Consider the following 22,475-nt stretch of genomic DNA (forward strand, 5'->3'; position numbering starts at 1 on the left):
CCGCACTATTTACTTGGGTGGCAACTTTCAGAGATCTGTGTACATGGACACCAAGATCCCTCTGCTCATCCACACTACCAAGTATCCGACCATTAGCCCAGTACCCCATCTTTTTGTTATTCTTCCCAAAGTGAATCACCTCGCACTTAGCTACATTGGATTCCATCTGCCACCTTTCTGCCCAGCTCTGCAGCTTCTCTATATCCTGCTGTAACCTGCCACATGCTTCCTCACTGTCAACAACTCCTCCGACTTTTGTGTCATCCGCAAACTTGCTCACCCAACCTTCTAACTCCTCTTCCAGGTCATTTATAAAAATGACAAACAGCAATGGTCCCAAAACAGATCCTTGCGGAACACCGCTAGTGACGGCACTCCATGAAGAAACTTTGCCATCAACTACTACCCTCTGTCTTCTTCAGCCAGCCAATTCCTAATCCAAACTTCCAACTCACCCTCAATGCCATACCTCCGTATTTTTTGCAGTGGTCTACCATGGGGAACCTTATCAAACGCCTTACTAAAATCCATATACACCACCTCTACCGCTTTCCCCTCGTCCACCTCCTTCGTCACCTTTTCAAAGAATTCAATAAGGTTTGTGAGGCACGACCTGCCCTTCACAAAACCATGCTGACTATCCTTGATCACATTATTCCTATCCAGATGTTCATAAATTCTATCCCTTACAATTCTCTCTAAGATTTTGCCCACAACAGAAGTGAGACTCACCGGCCTATAGTTACTAGGGTTATCCCTACTCCCCTTCTTGAACAAGGGAACCACATTTGCTAGCCTCCAATCTTCTGGCACTACTCCTGTAGACAACGAGGACATAAAAATGTATGGGTGGGTTGCGCTTCGGCGGGTCGGTGTGGATTTGTTGAGCCGAAGGGCCTGTTTCCACACTGTAAGTCATCTAATCTAATATGTAAGTAATCTAATCTAATCTAATAGTATCATCAGTCTACTCTTGATCATCAGTCAAGTGAGGAAGGAGACATTCACAGTGCTATCAAGCAGTAATGGTTTAGTAAAAACATATTGACTGATATTCAGTCTGGTTTCTGTCAGAGCCACTCAGCTTCTGATCTCACTACAACCTTAGTTCTGAAGTGCTGAACTCGAGAGGTGAAATGAGAGCAACTGCCATTGACACGAAGGCTGAATTTGATCTAGTGAGGCATCAAGGAGCCGTGGCAAAACTAGTCAATGAGAATCACGGGAAAACTCTCGCTGGTTGGAGTCATACCTTACATACAGAAAAATGATTGTGGTTGTTGGCGGTCAGTCATCTCAGCTCTGAGATATCACTTTCCTCAAGGTAGTGTTCTAGGCCAACATCTCCTGCTGCTTTATCATTGACCTTAAGGTCAGACTGGGCATAGTCACGTAATTTCACCATGTTCAGCATTTGCAATTCCTTAGATAATAAAAGTAGTCTATGTCCAAATGCAGCAAAACCTAGACAATATCCAGGCCTAAGCTGACAACTGACAGGTACGATTCATGCCATACAAATGCCAAGCGATGAACATCTCCAACAAGATAGAATCTAACTAACATCCACTGACATTCAATAACATGACCATCATCAAATATTTCTCCAACAGCATCCTGGGGATTACCGTTGACCAGAAACTGTACTGGACCAGCTACATAAATAGTGTGGCTTTCAGAACACGTTAGAGGCTAGGAACTTTTCCAGCAAATAACTCCTGACTCCCATAGCCTGTCCACCATCTACAAGGTACAAATCAGAAGTGTGATGAAATATTCCCACTTGCCTGGATGATCTAGCTCTAATAGGTCAAGAAGCTGGATAGAGCTACCTGCTTGATTGGCACCATTTCCAATACATTCACTTCCTCCAGTCACAGTTGTGTGAACTATCTACAAGATGCAGTGCAGAAATTCACCAAAGATCCTTTTACACCACTTTCCAACCTATGACCTCTACCATCTAGAAAGACAAGGACAGCAACTATGTGGGAGCAGCACCAGTTGCAAGTTCCTCTCCAAGCCACTTATCATCCTGACTTGGAAATATATTGTCTTACTTCAGCATCACTGGGTCAAATCCTGGAATTCCCTCCCTTACAGCATTGTGTGCAGTCCTATTGCATTTTTCTCCATAACTGCCAATTGGACTGACATGGTATTCAGAGAATTCTGAACTAGTACTACTAAATCCTTTTGTGGTTTTGATTTCTGAAGCCTTTCCCCATTTACAAAATATAGAACAACCTCAATTATCCAAACAAGACGGGTGGGGAGTATTTTGTTTGATAACGGATTGTTCAGATAATGGAAAGCATTTTTATGGGACCTTGAGAACATCAATTATCTGAAATTCGGACAACTGATGTTTGGATAATTGAGGTTGTTCTGTAGTCTACACCTCTATCCTTCCTACCAAAGTATATAACCTCACACTTTCCCACATTGTATTCCATCTGTCACATATTTGCCCACTCTCCTAACCTGTCCAAGTCCTTCTGCAGCCTCCCTGCCTCTTCAACACTACCTGTTCCTCCACTTATCTTTGTGCCATCTGAAAACTTAGCAACAATGCCCTCAGTTCCTTCATCCAAATGGTTAATGTATAACGTGAATAGTTTTGGGCATAACACTGACTCCTGCGGAACTCCACTAGTCACCTGCTGCCATCCTGAAAAACACCACTTTATCCTCATTTCTGCCTTCAGTTCGTCAGCCAATCCTCGATCCATGTCCCTATCAGCATTGTCTCTTATTTAGCAGCCTCCTGTCAAAGGCCTTTTGGAAATCCAAATAGATCACATACACTGGCTCTACTTTGTGTAATGTGCTCATTACCTCCTCAAATAGTTCTAACACATTTGTCAGGTATGTGCTTCCCATGATTAAGCTGTGCTGTCTCAGCCCTATTTTACCATGCACTTCCAAGTATTCTAGAATCTCATCCTTCATAACAGACTCTAAAATCTTACCAAGGACTGAGGTCAGGCTAACTGGCCTGCAGTTTCATGTCTTCTACCTTTCTCCCTTCTTAAACAGGGGTGTTACCTTAGCCATTTTCCAGTCCTCTGGTACATTCACCGACTCCAGTAATACATTAAGGATCACATAAACACCTCCACAATATCCTCAACTGTCTCCTTCAGAACTCTATGACGTCCAGGTTGTTTATCCGCCTTCAGACCTTTCAGATTTCCTTGCACCTCAACATCCTAGCTGGCCCCAAAGAAAAGTTCTATCCCATATGCATTTAGTCCATCACCCAAAACCACTAACATTGACCTCAATAGTATCGCACATCCTCCCTCACTCTGTTCATCTGGTTTTATATCCCTCACCCCTGCCCTGATTATCTCTGGAATAGTCAAGTCATATCTAATGTTCTCCTGCTGGCTTCCCATTCTCCATATACTTGAGTTCATTTACAATTCTGCTGCTATCATACTCACAAATGTATGCTGGTATCATTTTTACAAGCTTCAACATTGCTTTCACAACCTTGAGTAGTTCAGCCCCAGCAAACTCAGCAACCTCTCATAGTCTTACAACAGTCATCCCCACCACACCCTCTGTCTCACCCAACCCACGTAAGATATCTGCTCTTCTCCAATTCTGGCCTCTTTCACATTCTGCTTGCATGTAATATAAAATTGATGAATTGAAACTAAATTGTTCACAATTTTTATCACATACTGAAATAATTAAGAATACATCAATGCTTCAATAGTATTTCATAAATCCGTGAACAACAGGGAGAAAACTTTCAAAAGCATGCTTGAATTGGGATGGAGTAGAAATAAAATAAAGAAGAAATCAAGAAAATTTTTCCAACAATTAAAGAAATTCCTATTAACAATATGTAACAAGATCAGTCATTTAATTCCGAGGTCCTGATCTGCAGGGTCAAACATGACAAAAACTATCAAAATTGGCTACAAAAACATGTTTACTCCAGTATTAAAGTTGGCATTAAAAATAGGTTTCAAAATCAAACAATAAGTCAATGGAAAATAGGGGAAAATGGAAGAATGAGGGAGATAAAAGGGCACCCATTTCTTGAACAGGACAAGCTATTTTCAAAAAAATCTAGAGTTGCCTGCAAGTTACTGTGACTTCAGACCATCAGCCATGTGTAGATGATTGAAACAAAATCAGGTAAACTTTTCATGTGTATTTACCTTGCCCGTTTTTTGAAGAAATTTATCTGGAATGCTTGAATCATTTACAAGATTGCAATGTTTTCCGAGTTTCAAAGTTTGCGTTCTGGCAGCACTCTTATCAACCGTCTGTGTTCCACTACATCCAGTAGCTATAAAAATCAATGTTTTTATAATTACAATTTCATATAAATTGGAATGTTTCACTTTGTTCTTTTGTGAAATAAAGGTAGGGTATTGATCAATTTTTGTTTACATTCCACATTTAAATTAAAGTTTTATCTAACTGTCAAATAAAAGAATAAATTAATGAGTATGAAGGCCTGAAGACAATACCATAAAAACCCTAAAATTCTAACCATTTCCCAACCAAGTAACTTGCAATATATTGATGATATGGTTCAACCCAGCAACAAGTAATTTGAACCCTGCTTGACAAAGCAATGAACAACAACTCAGTTTGTACACTGCTCCCACATGTTCCTGTTGGTACAGAAATTGAAAACCAAGGGAACAACTTAAGGATTTATAAACAATAATGACTATAACTGCGCACAACCAAGTGAGGAATCATAGAATCCTTACAATGCAGAAAGAGGTCATTTGCCCCAGTGAGTCAGCACCAACCCTCCAAAGAACATCCTACCCAGACCCAGACTCAGATTCCAATCCCCGTAACCCTGCATTTCCCATGGCTAACCCACCGAGGCATCACATCCCTGGACACTATGGGCAATTTAGCATGGCCAATCCACCTAACCTGGACTGTGGGATTCAGGAAGCCCACGCAGACACGGGAGAATGTACAAAATCCATACAGTCAGCCAAGGCTGGAATCAAACCTGGGTCCCTTATGTCGTGAGGCAGCAGTGCTAACCTCTGTGCCACCATGTTACCCTTGAATACAAAATAACAGATAAAATGGATATCTGAGCTCCATAAATCAATAATTCAGTCTCGGTTCAGTGCACAGAAGCTTTATCTATCACGTATGGTACTGTGTGAACACAGCTTTTTGATTTTGTCAACTTGCAAGATAATGTTAAGTAATTTAATCAATCCCAAGTGAAGGAGAAATGAAAGTCAATTTTCCAGATAGCCAAACAATATTAAAAAAAACCTAGCCTGTCATCACAAAATCTAGTGGATAATTCTAGAAAGATAAAGCTTGCCAGATAACTCAACCTGGGAAAGCTTTAAAGGGACAACAACAAGTTCATTCCTAATACATGAACTGGAGGAATACTGCCAGCTCTGTTGACAATAGACCCAAATGCATTTTCAAACACACTTAAGACTAGATTTTTCTGTTGTGCTGTGGTTAAACAAAGAAGAGGTGAAGAGTGGCGGCTAATGAGAAAATAACACTCTACAGTTTTGTGCACTAAACAAATGGGCTTGATTGGGAAAAGAACCCTTAATAGCATTGCTATTCAGAAGTTTCAGTCTGGTCAAAAACCCTACATATAACTAATATTCAGCTGAAGAGGAGCAATTAAAACAGTACCTAGGATTTCAAGGTACCACATTCTAAGTATTTGATGTGGCCAACCATCCAACTTACACGAGTTTGAGTTACACTGCAACAGTAAATAAAGATTTATTTTCCAAATGATTTCACATCAAGCTGAGACATGAACTTTAGAACCGTTTCTGAGGCAACTTTTGCCAAAACAATTTTCAAGTGCTCTTTTACTTCAGAAACAGACATAGATGATTACATACATGGCCTTTTTGCTGTTTATACTGGAAGTTTAACAAAAACTATGGTTCACCAGAAATATTTATGCAGCTGTGGTGTTTATTTATCCATATCAAAAACACTTGCTCACAACCCCTGGGTGAAATGCTTAAAAATTTCTTTCCAAAATCCTTTACTCATCTTCCCCCACCAAAGAACTCCCCACCAACCTGTATGAACGGCATGACCCCTACTTCAAAATAAATAATTGTCCGTAAGTTCTGCTCTAATTATATTAAACTGTGGATCTCAGCATGCAAATATATCACACTTCTAGCAGAACACAAATATTATGGACCTGACTGTCTTAAATTTTGCATTCATAAAACAAATCATTAGTAGGAAATAGGTACACTACTATACTTACAAAGTACTGTACTGCTAGCACTAGTGAAGTTCAATACTGCAGAAACCATAAACAGGTAGTCAGTTATCAATGTCAATGATGGGGGAACAAAAATCACACAGTTGAGGAAAATAAAATTCTTCTAGACACTGTCCATTTATCAGAAAACTGAACATGCTTCTGTAAGTTAATTTGGTAACAACAGAAAATTATAAAATGTTGAAAAATAACCTGATCACACAATTTCCATGTTTCAGAAAGGTACCAAGTATCTGTTCTATGAGAGGTCTGTGTTTATGGGAAATGAGAAGCTGAAATGATCATGAAAACAAGATCAACTTGTATTTGTACAACATTGACGTATGTTAAAAGAAGTACCAAGGTTTTTCACTGGAGCATCCTAAAACAAAATTTGACATCAAGCAACAGGAGGTGCTATCAGGATAGGTAGCCTGACAAAAGCTTAGTCAAATATGTGAGAAGTATCTTAAAGAAGGAAAGACAGAAACTAAGACAGAGATGTTTAGTGACAGAATTCCACAACTTAGGAACTAGGCTGCTGAAAATTCAGCCACCCAAACAAAACAGTAGAAAAAGAAGCAGGCCATACAGCCTGGAGTTTGCTCCACCTTTCAATGCAATCTGACAGATCTTTAACCGCCACTCTGCTTTTCAGCCCAGTCCCAATATGCTTTCATTCCTTTGGTATCAGAAAATATATTAATCTCAGTATTAAATAATGCATTAGCTAAGTATCCAGAGCCTTCAGGAGTACAGAGTATCAAAGATTCACAATCCCACTATCTAAATCACCATATTTTAATCCTAAAACGACAATCCCCTGACTCTTGACTCTCCTACCAGGGTAAGAGCTTCATAGCATTTGCCTTCAAGTGCCATCTCACAATCTCATACCATCTGAACAGGTTCATTCTGCTTAATCTTATCTTTTAGGACAACCCTCTCATCCAAGGAATCAATCTCAAGAACTTTCAGCATTGCATCTCCACAAAGGCAAGCAACCTATTTAGGGACAGAGACAATAACTGTACATAAGTAATTAGATTTAGATTAGATTAGATTACAGTGTGGAAACAGGCCCTTCAGCCCAACAAGTCCACACCGACCCGCCGAAGCGAAACCCACCCATACCCCGACATTTACCCCTTACCTAACACTATGGGCAATTTAGTATGGCCAATTCACCTGACCCTGCACATCTTTGGACTGTGGGAGGAAACCGGAGCACCCGGAGGAAACCCACGCAGACACGGGGAGAACGTGCAAACTCCACACAGTAAGTCGCCTGAGGCGGGAATTGAACCCGGGTCTCTGGCGCTGTGAGGCAGCAGTGATAACCACTGTGCCAGCGTGCCGCCCACAAAGTAATCCTGGCACAGTTTCATCATAGCTTTGCATAATTGCAGTAAAACCACCATGATAGTATTTTACACACCAGCAATCAAGTGCAATATACTATGTGTATTCTTAATTGCCAGCTGGGCTTGCACCTTAACATTGTGCTTCCCTGACTGGAGAGCCTAGAAAAGAGGGCAATGGTCTTAAGAAAAGGCATTGGTCATTCAATCTGAGATTAGACCTTATTCGCTCAGAATATCGTGCATCTTTGAAATTATCTACCAAAAAGGAGGTAGATAGAATTCAGACCCAGTAAGACACCCAAATAAACCTTAGTGAATGGCCTATTCCTGTTCCTATCGCTATGTTAATGTATTGTCATGATAAACTTCAGAAAAGATGGAAGAAATATTCCAATAACTGAAATAAGTGCATTTCATTGAAAGCTAACTTATCCAGCACAAATAATTTGATAATATTACCGTATCTCAAATGTTTCTCAAGTCACTGAAAAAAGAAAAAAATACATATCTGATATAAAACTATAGTGTAAAAATTATGTCAAAATTAACTTCAATATTTAAAAATAACGCAAAGGTCCATGTAGATTCTGATTTCATCAGTCAAGTAACAATTTTGTGTGGTTTTGCATTGCATAATTTGCAAATACTCTACTAGAAATAGTTTGTTCTTGTGTTAATTTCCTTGCAACTTTCAATTCTCATTCTTCAAAGTGAAAGCTCAGATTAGATGGATGTTTGCAAAGCCATTGCTTCTTTCTAGTCACCCTCCGTGGTTTAATCACACAATGTGGTAATCTCTTGCACTAACAGGTAAATAGTCTCCTGCAGTAACTAAATTAGAACTGCCAATAAAGTAATGACATTTACATCACAAGCAAACTAGTGGTAATTATAATTTTAAACATAGCAATTTTATTTATAGTCTTATCAAAAAAGAAAGCAACATTTAAATATTGTTTCAATATAGAAAGCAATTAACAGCCTTAAACATCAACATCACTTTGCCTGACAAAGGAGCAGGGCTCCAAAAGCGTTTGTGATTCAAATAAACCTGGACTATAACCTGGTGTCATGTGACTTCTGACTTTAAACATCAACTGCAGGCTTTCTCCAAAAATCTCCAATGGCATTTATATAGCACCTTTAACATAAAATATCTCCAGGCACTTCACCACCATTTTAAAACAACATTCGACACCAAGCCACATAAGTCATATTTGGATGCAAAGCTAAAGCTTGGCCGAAAGGTAGGTTTTAAGGTGTGGCTTAAAGGAAGACAGAAGTGGAGAGGTTTGGTTGTGAATCCCATAGCTTAGGATCTCAATAGCTGAAGACAAAATCACTAATAGTGAAGCAAATAAAAAAAAAGGTCATAATTGGATATTTACAAATATCTCAGAGGGTTTGAAAGACTCAAAGAGATTAAACAGCAAGCCAACAGAGGACTTTGAGAACAAAAATTAAATTTTTACAACTAAGGGCTTACATAATTCTGAGTCAGCTAGAAATGGTGAACAAAACTTGCTTCAAATAAAGGCATAGGTAGCAAAGTTAAATTGTATTTGTTCATTGAATGTGGAACTGCTGTCAAGGCTAGTATCTTTTGTCCATCTTTAATTGCCCTTGAGGTAGTGGTGGTAGTGAGCCACCTTCAGGAATCACTGCAGTTTTTGTCATTTAGTTACATCCATAGTGATGTTGGGAAGGGATAGCAGGAATTTGGCTAAGGTCAATGAAAAGTACAGTGATATAGTTTTAAATAAAGATGAATATTTGATTTAGAAAAGACTTGCAATTAATTTGGAGGACCTCAAATTTACAGAGAAAAGAATCTGGAAGCAGGTCAAGAGTTTGTTGAAACAGAAAGTCTTTGGGTTATTGATAAATTGGGTTATAAATAGCAGGTCTAAATAAAGAGTGGGAATTGGTGCAGGCTCAGTGGGCTGAAGGGTCTGTTCCTATGCTGTATTGCTTTGTAATGAGAACAGGAAAAAGGCATTCATTAGCCACAAAGCTGAAACAGGGGTAGTGTCCAATGTCAGAAAGATAGACGTTTTGACTAAATATCCTCACACCCTATTTCCTGCAAGTTCTTCATTCCATTCTTCCACTTTCCCCATCTCCATTGCATCTGTTCTGATTTTACCAGCTTGCACAAGGGTGCCTCCAACACATCCTTCTCTTTCAACACAGGATATCTCACAGTGGGTGACAGGGTTCTCAGTCATGTCCAATACATTTCTCACACTTCTGTTCTCTTCTTTCTCCTCTCTCCCAGAATGATAGGATTACTCTTACCCTCACTTTCCACCAATAGCCTCCACATTGAAAGGATCCTCCACTACTCATGTGACAGCAAACTCAGCTTCTCTCCTTTCCCCTGTTTAACATTCCATTTGTGACACCCTGATCCACTCCTCCATCACTTCCTCACCCTTCCATTTTCCCATGCAATTGCAGAAGGTATAACTCTTGCCCTTTTAACTCCTCCTTCTTAACTGTCCAAGGTCAGAAACACATCTTCCAGGTGAAGCTGCAGTTTACTTGTACTTCTTTCAATCTAGTCTTCCTCATTCACCGTTACCAATGCACTCTCCTCTATACTGGATACAGGAAATATAGACCTGCTTTCCAGGATACCTCAACTCTGTCCTTAAGAATGACCCCCAACCTTACAATTGTTTGCAATATCAACACACATTTTGCCCTCATAATAGCATTTCTGTCTTGGACCCACAGCAATGTTCCAGCAAAACCCATTGCAAGCTGGAGGAACAATACCTCATTTTCAGCTTAAGCATTCATATAGCTTTCAAGTTCATTTAGTTCAACAACTTCAGAGCTTAAACCTGTCATTCATTTTGATTACACCCCCTTTGCCCTCAACCATGTCTTCTTTGCAATGATTTGCTCTCAACAAAGGTGATCCATTTTCTTGCATTTATATCCCTCCTCTACTACTATTAACACTCTTTTTTTTCTTTTGCTCTGTGCTCCACTTCCCCTTAATCAACAGAATAGAAAACACTGTTTACCAGCAGATTCTGCCAGTTCTCCTGCACTTTGTTTTTATTTTGGTTCTCCAGTGCACAGTACTTTGCTTCCATTTGTTAGAGATGGAAACAGACAGTTTTAGTAATGGTGCAGATGTGTGCTCAAAAGTTCAGCTCCCAGTTAAATATAACTCCAAGGTTGTAAACAGACAGTTCAGCCTTAGGTGGTTGCTATAGAGAGGGTCAGAGCTTAAACATGTTAACAGAGTTTGCAATAGTAACCAAAGACTATGGCTTTAGTCTTCCCAATATTTAATTGAAGAGAATCTATACTCATCTAATACTGGCTGTTTAAAAAACAATATGATAATCTGATGGCAGTGAGGATTCCACGGACGTGCAGCTAGATGTGAAATTGGGATTCCAAGCCTAGATCCATGGGGGACAGAAGAGGCAGTGGTATAGTGCAGCATCAGGAAGGGAAGCCATTGCAGGTGAAGCTCTTAATCAGAGTAGATAAAGAGGAATGAAGTTCCACCCAGCTGGATGACAATGGAGGAGACTGGTGTGATAAAATATGCTCAAGGTTGCAGACAGAAGAGGAAGGATAGCTTAATCTTTGGCACAGTCATAGTGGGTCGTTTGCAAATTTGATGATAGGCACTGAAAGCAAAAACTGCTGGAAATCACAGGTCCAGCAACATTCATAGACAGAGAGGAAGCTAATGTTTGGAATGTAGATGACTCTTCATCAGAGCTGACGTCAAGTGAGGAGGGGGCAGCATTTATGCAATGTTGGGAGTGGAGTGCCGGGATAGAAAGAATGTAGATAGTTCAGATTAAATGATTGTAATAGAAGAATGGCAGAATATTGGTGTGTCTAACTGCCAAACTGGAAAGAACAGACAGTCCCACTGGAGTAGGAGGGAGGGGAGAGAGGACATGGAGACAGAGAATGTAACAAGTAAAGCTAAACAAAAGGGAAGGAATGGGAGTAAGTTCACAATCTGAAGATGTTGAACTCAACATGAAGACCAAAGGTTGTCAAGTGCTCAGTCTGAAGATAGATGTTGCTCCTCCAGTTTTCACTGTGATTCACTGGTGCATTGCAGCATGCTGAGGACAGACAAGTGGGCATGCCAGCAGGATGCTATATTAAATAACCAGCTACGGGAAAGTTAAGGTCTTGTTTGCGCATGGACCAGAGATGCTCTGCAAAGTGGTCACCCAGTCTGCATTTGCTTTCACCAATGCACAGTTAGCCACGTTGGTGCAGTGGATACAATATACCAGACTGGAGGAGGTACAGGTGAAATGCTGCTTCACCTGTAAAGACTGCCATGAGAAATGCAGATGGGGGAATATCTTTTGTTGGGAACTGATGAAGTCCTTGAAGTGTATATGAAGTAGACAAGCAGGAGGCTGGAAGAACGCATCAAGTGTCCTTACCTACCACAACATCGACGTATGTTAAAAGAAGTACCAAGGTTTTTCACTGGAGCATCCTAAAACAAAAAACAAACAGCCGGAAAAGATGCAAAACCTGTCGATATACCAACTCCTTGTTGGGGAGATTTCACTGGGGTGTTTAATGTAGGGCTAGGGAGGGTGACACTAGTTCTGCAACAGACACTTCTAGCCCTGAAATGGTTAACAACAGCCAAGCAAGCTGCTGCTGGCGACTGCATGACTACCTGGCTGGAGCTTGTAAGGGATATGCATAATGTTAATTAAATCTTGGAGCCTGTAAATACCAGCCAGTATCAATTGCCCCATCGAAACTCGGGATTAATAGAGAAACCGATCGGAATCTGTAACTGTTAGACAAGTGTGAATTGCTCTATCGGAACCTGTAACTGTTAAGTGTGAATGGCTCTATTTAAGTCTAAAGTTGACAAGTGTAATTGTCAATTTAGTTAAACTGAAACGATTGAAAATGGCTAGCCTGTCAGACGCATAGTAATTCCTTGAAACAATGAACTATTGAATACGGGATCGGAACCGCTCCCGGGGATGGCTGAGCCATTGTCAAGCACAGCAGGAGCTGGACAGGCACTTCGATGCGGCCAATAGGAGGACGGATCCCCAGCGCGCGCAGATGAATGGACCAATGGGGAAGGCGAACTGACCGGGGACTCCAGGCAGTGCGAAGTATAATTGTGTCAAGTTTGAACGAGAAGACAGAACGCCTTCTCCAATGAATGCATGCTTGTAGATTCATTGTACCAGTTAAGATTCTGTGAATAAACTGCTGTCTGCGTCTAACCATAGTTGCCAGTGTGAGTCTCTCCTTCCGAAAGAACACGCAAAGGCGGGACCCCGCGGGTCCGTCTTAACACCCTTCACCTCCATCCAGAGCCCCAAACAGTTCTTCCAGGTGAGAAAGAGGTGCACCTGTCTCTTCTCCATCTAATTTACTGTATCCAGTGTTCCAAATGTGGTCTTCGCTACATCAGGGAGACCAAACTCTAATTCAGGGCACATTTCGCCAAGCATCTCAGCCAGGCCTGCAGGAGCTGACCTGACCTCCCAGTCACCACCCATTTTAATTCCTCTTCCACTCCCTTTCCGACATGACGATCCTTGGCCTCCTCCATTGCCATAGAGAATCAGACTGCAAATTGGAGGAACAACACCTCATCTTCTGCCTTGTCAGCCTACAGTCCAGAAGACTCAACATTGAGTTCTCCAATTTCAAATAACCTTCCTTCCCATCCCTATACTCCCCTCTCTTCCATTCCTCTGATCAACCCTTCCTTCTAATACCAACCGAATTCATTCCTCCCATCAACCAACCCGTACCCTCTACCTGTGTTCATCTATCCCCACTTCACCACCCTGCGCTCCCTCCACCATCCCCTTTATCTGTAGCTCCCCTTACACTCAAGTCCTGAAGAAATGTTGACTTCTCCACCTCTTGATGAGGCCTGGCTTGCTGAGTTCTTCCAGCCTCCTGCTTGAAGTATACAAGGTAAATAGGAAAGAACTTAAATAAGAAATTAGAAGGGCAAAAAGGGATCATGAAATTTCATTAGCAAACAGGATTAAAGAGAATCATACGGCTTTTTATACATATATTAAAAGCAACAGGGTAGCCAGGGGAAGGGCCGGCCCACTAAATGACAAAGGAGGGAATCTATCTGTGCAGCCAGAAGAGGCAGGGGAGGTCCAAAGCAAACACTTTGTGTCAGTATTCACCAAAGAGAAAGAATTGGTGGAGGATGATCTCAGAGAAGGGAGTATCGAATTTCTAAGCCGTTGCTATGAGAAAGGAAGAGGTGTTGTGCGTCTTAAGAAATATTAAGGTAGGTAAGTCCCCGGATCTTGATGGGATCTATCCCAGAATACTAAGTGAGGCAAGAGAACAAAGTGGTGGAATATTGACAGACATCTATGTATCCCTTTGGCCAAGATGAGGTCCCAGAGGACTGGAGAATAGCCATTGCTTAAAGGGTTGCAGGGATAATCCAGGAAATTATCGGCCTGTGAGCCTCACATCAACTGTAGGGAAATTATTGGAAAAGATTTTCAGGGACAAGATCTATACGCATTTAGAAGCAAATGGACTTATTAGAATAGACAGCATGATCTTGTGCAGGGATTGTGCCTCATTAACTTAATCAAGTTTTTTGAGGAGATGAAGAAGATGATTGATGAGGGAAAAACGATTAATGTTGTCAACATGGACTTCAGTAAAGCTTTTGACAAAATTTCTCGTGTAAGACTGGTACAAAAAGTGAAGTCACATAGCATCAGGGTGAGCTGGCAAGATGAATACAAAACTAGCTTAGTCGTCTGAGACAGAGGGTAGCAATGGAAGGATGCTTTTCTGAATGGAGGGTTGTGACTAGTGGTGTTCCACACAGATCAGTGCTGGGACTTCTGCTGTTTGTGGTCTATATAAATAATTTGGAGGAAAATGTAGCTGGTCTAATTAGTACGTTTGTGGGCGATAGACAGATTGGCGGAGTTGCGACACAAACTGTTTAAATCTGCTGGGATCTTTCGTACCCAAAATCTGTTCAAATCTCCACCAATCCATCCAGGTCCTGGACTTGATCCATCCAGATCCATCTAAAACTGTCCAAGTCCCAGACTGGATCTGTCTAAATCTGTCCAAATCCAAGACAAGCCCTCAAACACACGGATGTCGAACTCCTCTGTTAATTCAAACCAAACACCCAGAAAAGCTCACCTCACCTCGTAATCTGTTAAAACGAGAGTGACAGAGAACTCCTAATTTCCACTATTTAAAGAAAAAAAAAATTATTTTCCTAACTCTAATAGTGAGCACTTAACAACAATTATTAACAAATCTAAACCCCTCCTTATTCTTCAATACTTATTATCTTAACCCCAACTCTATAAAAAAAATGCTGTTCCAGTAACACACTTATTAAACATTACATGAACTTAGTCTCAAAACAACAGTCTTTGTCTTCTCTGGGGTCTTCAATCTATTGGCTCTTGATCTCCCGGGGTCATCATCTTTCTTTTTAATGTGAGTGAGTTTTACATGAAAAGGTACCTTTGATAGAGAACATTTTTTAATTTCTTTGAGAGCAATATGTTAGGGGCAGTTAGCTCTCTGATTCTACGGCAGTTACTTATATTCTCAATCTTAGTGATAAGGAGATCCATGAGGTGCTCACACCTATTAGTGGTTCGATAACAACACGTCAAAGCTAGTTTTAAGGAAAATATGAGCAAGTGGTAGGCTATTTAGGACTGAGAGAAAGAAACATTTCTTCACCCAGAGCATGATGAGCCTGTGGAATTCTCTACTATAGAATGCAGAGCAGGCCAAAACATTGAATGGTTTCAAGGAGTTAGATATAGTTCTTAGGACTAATGGGATCAAAGGGGCATGGAGAGAAAGCAGGAATATGGTAATGGGTTGGATGATCAAGCCACGATCGTGATGAAACGGCTGAGCACTCATGAAAGCCAAATAGCCCACTCCCGCTCCTATTTTCTGTGTTGAACAAGGGGACACTCATTTAAAACAGAGATGCAAAGGAATTTATTCTCAGAAAGTAGTGATTATTTTGAATTCTCTGACCTAGAGATTTGGGGAGGCGAGAACACTAGAAGTATGTAAAGAGGAGGTAGACAGATTTTAGAAATATTAAGGAATAGAGGGCTATGAGGGCTCGCACAAAACAGGATTTGAGGCCTGGGACACATCAGCAATGACCATATAGAGTGGTGGGGAGGATTTGGGGGGTGCTCAATAGCCTTCTATTCTATTACTCTTATTTCACCTGAGACGCAAAATGCAAATCTCAATCATAAAATTGTTAAATAAGAAAAGACAAATGACAGGAAAATTCTGGTACAATAACACATTTTGCATTCATAATATTATCACATTCATTTCTTGAAATAATTCCATGTACTTTTTTTACACTATGAAATCAGTACATAAGGCAACAGTTTACATCACCAATGTCAATGAACTAAAACAACAGTCAACTCAGCTTGCATTAGGTTTGAAAATTTCTTTCAAGCAGTTTGAGCAGAAAATTAAATGTTGCACCTTGAATTTTAATTTGTATTCCAACACAAAAATTGTGAAGGGAATTTTTCTTGTGTCACAGGAATACTTTAAAGCTCCTAAGCATTTTTTTTAAATAAAGGAAAAGTTGGGAGCTCAAAAAAAGTCAAATGCAGGAGTTCAATTACAGTGACATTTTACATAAGCTGCAGATGGACTCTGTAAGTGGTCTCCTTACTTCAAAGGATCAATGCCAGAATAAACAACTGTGTAAAAGCACTGTGTAAAAGTATGGTGATGTGTGAAGTTAGTTACCTAATATATTCATCATATGTAACTCAAAACAATACAATTCCTAGTGAAACATTGAATTGTTGTGTGTAATGAGAGTGAGACATATCTGAGGAGGAGCCAGATAGAAGATAAGAGAGGAAGCAAAAACAAAACAAGAAGAATCTCTTTGCAAGATAAAGAAAACAAAAGTAGAAAGCAAAAAGCAGGTAGACAAGGACATGTGAAAAAGAAAGACAGAATGAAAAAGACAGATGAATGAAAATGACAGTAAAAGACAAAGCAAGAGGAAGAGAGGAGGGTTACAATAATGTTCAGGACAGGGGTTTTGAAGAAAAAAAGGGAAAATAGGAACATAGGAGTAGGTGTACACCATTCAGCCCCTTCAGCCTGCTCCGTCATTCTAGATCATGGCTAATCATCTAATGCAAAGCCATGGTATCATTAGAAAAAGAAAAACTATCTTGAATTTAGAAACAACCCTTCCACAGTACTCTGAGATAAAGAATTTTATCCTCTCAGTCAAGATATTCTTCCTCACCTCAGATTTAGATGGCTTGCATTTTATTCAGAAATTCTCCCTTCTGGTTCAGGAGGCTACTGCCAGGGAAATATCCTTTGTGCATCTAAAGTCTAACTGCATAAGAATTTTGCACATTTCCATGAAATTGCAACGACTCATTCTTCTCAACTTTACAGAATAATAAACTTTACTCAGTCTCTCCTCATCAAAAAAATCCCATCATCACAGGAATCAGCTTGATGAAACTCTACTGCACTCCCTTTGGGGGTCAGTTAGTTCAGTTGACTAGACAGCTGGTTTGCAATGTGGAGCAATGCCAACAGTGTGCCACTCTGGCTGAGGTTACTACGAAGGATTCTCCTTCTTAGCCTGTCCCCTCAACCTTAGGAGTAGTGACCCTCAGGTTAAACCACCACTAGTTGTCTCTCTCTAGTGAGAGACCAGTCCTATGATCTACTAAGACAATGGGTTACTTGACCTTTTCTCATTGTACTCCCTCTATGACAAGAAAATCCTTCCTTAGGCAAGATTGGTAAAATGCACACTATACTTCAGGTGTGGTCTACCAATGTTCCATCGATCTGAAGCAAGATGTTCTTGCTGCTGGACCCAAATCATCTTATGATCAAGGCGATTATCATTGCTGGCTCGCTGCACCTGCAGTGAGTTATGAACAAAGACATCTTGGTCCCTTAAGATATCAACACTTTAAATCTCTTAACCTTAAGAAATAACCTGTATCTGTGCTCACTGTACCAAAGTGATAGCCTCACATTCATCCACATTATATTCAATTTGTCAGGCGCTTTCTCATCATAAATCAATCTAAAACATATTTTTGCAACCTCTACATTATTACTTTCCCACTAAGACTTAAATCATCTGCAAACCTGGAATCATTACAATCAGACTTAACATCGAAAACATTGGTATGGATTGTGAAAGCCGAGGTCCAAGCACTGTTCTGAAGAAAGGTCACCGGACCCAAAACATTGACTTTGCTTTCTCTCCACAAATGCTGCGAGACCACTGTTGAGATTTGCCAGCAATTTCTGTTTTTGTTCCAGAGACTCCCACCTTGTTTACTAATCTCCTCAGTAGGTCTTTATCAAAAGCCTTCTGCAAACTCAAATACCATATCCAATGAATTCCCCCCTTAATAACTCTGCTAATAACATCCTCAAAAAACATTTAGGTTTATCAAACGTGAATTATTCTTGAATAAATATTTTGTCCAATCAGATAATTGTTTCCAAACATCCAGTAATCACATGCTCTTTAATAGATTCCAGGAAAATTTGAGGTCCTGCATTTTGGAAAGGCAAATCAGAGCAGGACCTATACACTTAATGGGGAATGTTGCTGAACAAAGAGACCCTGGAGTGCAGGTTCATAGTTTCTTGAAAGTGGAGTTACAGGTAGACAAAATAGTGAAACCGATGTTTGGTATACTCTGCTTTATTGGCCAAAGGATTAAGTATAGGAGTTGGGAGGTCACGATGCAGCTGTAAAGGACATAGAATCCCTACAGTGTGGAAACAGGTCCTTCAGCCCAACATGTCTACATCGACCCTTCGTACAGTAACCCACACAGACCCATTCTCCTACCCTATTTTCCTATATTTAACCCTGATCAATGGGCAATTTAGCATGGTCAATTAACCTAACCTGCACATTTTTGGACTGTGGGAGAAAACCGGAGAATCCAGAGGAAACCCATGCAGACACGGGTAGAACATGCAAACTCTTACAGACAGTCGCCAGAGGCTAGAATTGAACCCAGGTCCCTGGCGCTGTGAGACAGCAGTGCTAACCACTGACCTACCGTGCCGCCTCTTGGTTAGGCCACTTTAGGAAAGTTGTGTCCAATTCTGGTCTTCCTCCTATCGGAAGGATGTTGTGAAACTTGAAAGGGTTCTGAAAATATTCACAAGGATGTTGCCAGGGTTGCAGTATTTGAGTTACAGGGAGAGGCTGAATAGATAGGGCTGTTTTCCCTGGAGCATCGGAGGCTGAGGGGTGATCTTATAGAAGTTTATAAAATCATGAGGGGCATGGACGGGATAAATAGACAAGGTCTTTTCCCTGGGGTGGGGGAGTCCAGAACCAGAAGGCATAGGTTCAGGGTGAGAGGGGAATAATCTAAAAGGGACCTAAGGGTCAACATTTTCATGCAGAGGGTGGTGAGCTATGGAATGAGCTACCAAAGGAAGTGCTGGGGGCTGGTACAATTACAATATTTAAAAGGCATCTGGATGGCTATATGAACAGGAAGGGTTTAGAAGGATAAGGGCCAAGTACTGGCAAATGGGAGTCGGCATGGACAAGTTGGACTAAAGGGTCTGTTTCCATGCTGCACATCTCTATGACTCTACTGACGACAGAGTAAAAGCTCTATAGCTTTCTTTTTCTCTACCCAACCTTCTTTAAGCATTGGTAAACATTTTCAATCTTCCAATCTGCAGGGACCACTGGAACATGAATAGAATTTTGAGAGTTGATCACCAATGCATCCACTATCTCTGTAGCGATCTCTTTCAACACTTGAGGATGAAGCTTATTGCTCCTGGGGATTTGTCACATTTCAGTCCCATTATCTACTCCAGCACTACTTTGTTTTTTTTAATAATACTAATTTATTTCAGTTTCATACTTTCACTAGACCCTTCAATCTTTATTATTTCTGGTTTTCTTGTGTATTCCTATGTATTGACAAATACAAAGTAGTTGTTTAGCTTTTCTGCGTTTTCTGTATATTGTTTTTCAACTCCTGTTTCTCATCTGCAATGGACCAACATATCCATTTTGCATTCATATTCTATTCTATTTCTCAATTTATTTGTCCTTTTTGCTGAATTTCAAAATTCTCCAAATCCTCAGGTTTACAATTTTTGGCAACTTTATTTATCGCCTCCCTTGATCTATCTTTAACTTCCCTAGTTAGCTATGACACACTCACTTTTCTTGTTGGATGTGTTTGGGCATGTTTCTTGAAAAGTAGATAATTTATTAAATACAGCATTTATTTTTATATACTGTCAAAGCTTTGAATGTATATTTCCAATCCATCACAGGCATCTTATCCTCGCACCTTTATAACTGTCCTTGTTTAGATTTAAACTGAATACCTTCAAACTGAACTACATTGAATAGATCATTAATTGGCCATTTCTCATTGCAGTCGAGAGTGTGTTGCTGGAAAAGCACAGCAGGTCACGCAGCATCCGAGGAGCAGGAGAACCATGTCTCAGATTTCAAGGCTTACTATTGAATTACTAGTCCAATATCAAAATTAATGATACTCACACCCGGTTTACCACACTTTCTTGTACAATGCACTTGTCACCATTAATTAGCTTGAATAGATTACACAGTTAATCAAAATTAACATTTTGGATGCAGTGACCCTGCTTTTTCTGCACAGACACAGTCAGATCTGCAGAGTTTTTTCCAGCTTTTTTTATTTTTTTTTCCCCATTTCCAGCATCACAGTTCTTAAGTTTTTTTTTAAGATTAAATAGTTGCTTGTCACAGACTTTGACATGCTCACACGACGAACATAATTCCAAAACTACAGGGCATAGGTTTAGGGTGAGAGGGAAAAGATTTAAAAGGGACCTAAGGTGCAACATTTTTATACAAAGGGTGGTGTGTGTATGGAATGAGCTGCCAGAGGAAGTGGTGGAGGCTGGTACAATTACAACATTTAAAAGGCATCTAGGTGCGTATATAAATAGGAAGGCTTCAGAGGGATAGGGGCCAAGTGCTGGCAAATGGGACTAGATTAATTGAGGGTATCTGGTTGGAATGGACGAGTTGGACCGAAGAGTCTCTGTTTCCGTGCAGTACATCTCTATGACTCAAATAACTTGCAGGTGCAACAAGCAATTGTTATTTAATTCATTCATGGTAATGTGGGTGTCACTGACTAGGCCAGTATTTATTGTCCATTCCTAATTGCCCAGAGTTAGGCTGTTTCCTAGCCCAGTTAGGAATGAATCACTTTGCTATGGGTCTGGAATCATATGTAGGCCAGACCAGGTAAGGATGGCAGTTTCTTTACTTAAAGGATCTTAGTGAACCAGATGGGTTTTTCCAATAATCAACAATGGACTCATGGTCTTCATTAGACTCTTAATTCCAGATATTTATTGAATTCAAATTCTACCATCTGCTACAGCAGGATTTGAAACCACACCACCAGAACATTAGCTTAGTTTCCGGATGAATTGTCTAGCGATAATACCACTAGGCTGTTGCCTCCCTCTTGAGAAAATTAGAAAAGCAAATGACAGGTCAGCCTTTATTGCAAACAGATTAGAATAGAAGAATAATGATGGGCAGATGTGGGTACTGCAGATGCTGGAGATTAGAGTCAAGATCAGAGTGGTGCTGAAAAAGCCCAGCAAGTCAGGCAGCATCCGAGGAGCAGGAAAATCAACATTTCAGGCAAACGCCCTTCATCAGGAATGAGACTGGGAGTCTCAGGGGTGGAGAAATAAATGGAAAAGGGTGGGGCTGGGGAGAAGGTAGCTGAGAGTGCAATAGGTGGGTGAAGGTAATAGGTCAGAAAGGAGGTGGAGTGGGTAAGTGGGAAGGAAGATTGACAGGTGGGTCAGGTCATGAGGACAGTACTGAACTGGAAGGTTGGAACTGGGGTAGAGAGGAGGGAGGGTAAATGAGAAAACTGGTGATGCCATGGGGTTGAAGGGTCCCGAGGCAGAAGCGTTCTTCCTCCACGAGTCAGGTGGTGAGGGAGTGGCGGTGGAAGAGGCCCAGGACCTGCATATCCTCAGGAGAGTGGGAGGGGGAGTTGAAATGTTCGGCCACCTGGCGTTGGGATTGATTGGTACAGGTGTCCCAGATATGTTCTCTGAAGCGCTCTGTGAGAAGGTGTCCAGTCTCCCCAATGTACAGGAGACCGTATCGGGATCAACAGATACAATAAATGACATGTGGAAGTGCAGGTGAAACTCTGATGGTTGTGGAAGGTTACTTTGGGGCTTTGCACGGAGGGGAGGGGGAAGATGTGGGCGTAGATTTTGCAATTCCTGTAGCGGCAGAGGAAGGTGCCGGGAGGGGAGGGTGGGGGTGGGGCGTGGACTTGACCAGGTAGTCATGGAGGGAATGGTCTTTGTGGAAAGCAGATAGGGGTGGGGAGGGAAATAGTGATGGACGTGTCGGCGGATGATATGATTTATGCAGAGGTTGGTGGGGTGGAAGGTGAGGACCGGGGGGGTGGGGGGGTTCTGTCCTTGTTGTGGTTGGAGGATGGAATTCGAGGACGGAGGAGCAGGACATGGATGAGTTGCGTTGGAGGGCATCTTCAACCATGTGGGAGGGGAAATTGCGATCTTTAAAGGAGGAGGCCATCTGATGTGTTCTGTGGTGGAACTGGCCCTCCTGGGAACAGTTGCAGAGGTGGAGGAATTGGGAATATGGGATAGCATTTTTGCAGAAGGTAGGGTGGGAGGAGACGTAATCCAGGGAGTCGGTGGATTTGTAAAAAATGTCAGTGTTGAGTCAGTCATCGTTGATGGAGATG

The 22,475-nt window shown here is 41.0% G+C and overlaps 1 protein-coding gene across 2 annotated transcripts in view; it reads right to left on the bottom strand.

Moving 5' to 3' along the window:
* The window catches only part of dis3l2 (DIS3 like 3'-5' exoribonuclease 2), a 300,765-nt gene that overhangs the window by 196,755 nt on the left and 81,535 nt on the right, over positions 1–22,475 (bottom strand). For both annotated transcript variants that reach the window (XM_043702288.1, XM_043702289.1), the window contains one exon: positions 4,179–4,309. In XM_043702288.1, the coding sequence (XP_043558223.1) occupies positions 4,179–4,309 (131 nt within the window). The remainder of the gene's footprint in view (positions 1–4,178; positions 4,310–22,475) is intronic.

The sequence above is a fragment of the Chiloscyllium plagiosum genome, chromosome 13 (assembly GCF_004010195.1).
Source record: "Chiloscyllium plagiosum isolate BGI_BamShark_2017 chromosome 13, ASM401019v2, whole genome shotgun sequence".
Taxonomy (NCBI): Eukaryota; Metazoa; Chordata; class Chondrichthyes; order Orectolobiformes; family Hemiscylliidae; genus Chiloscyllium; species Chiloscyllium plagiosum.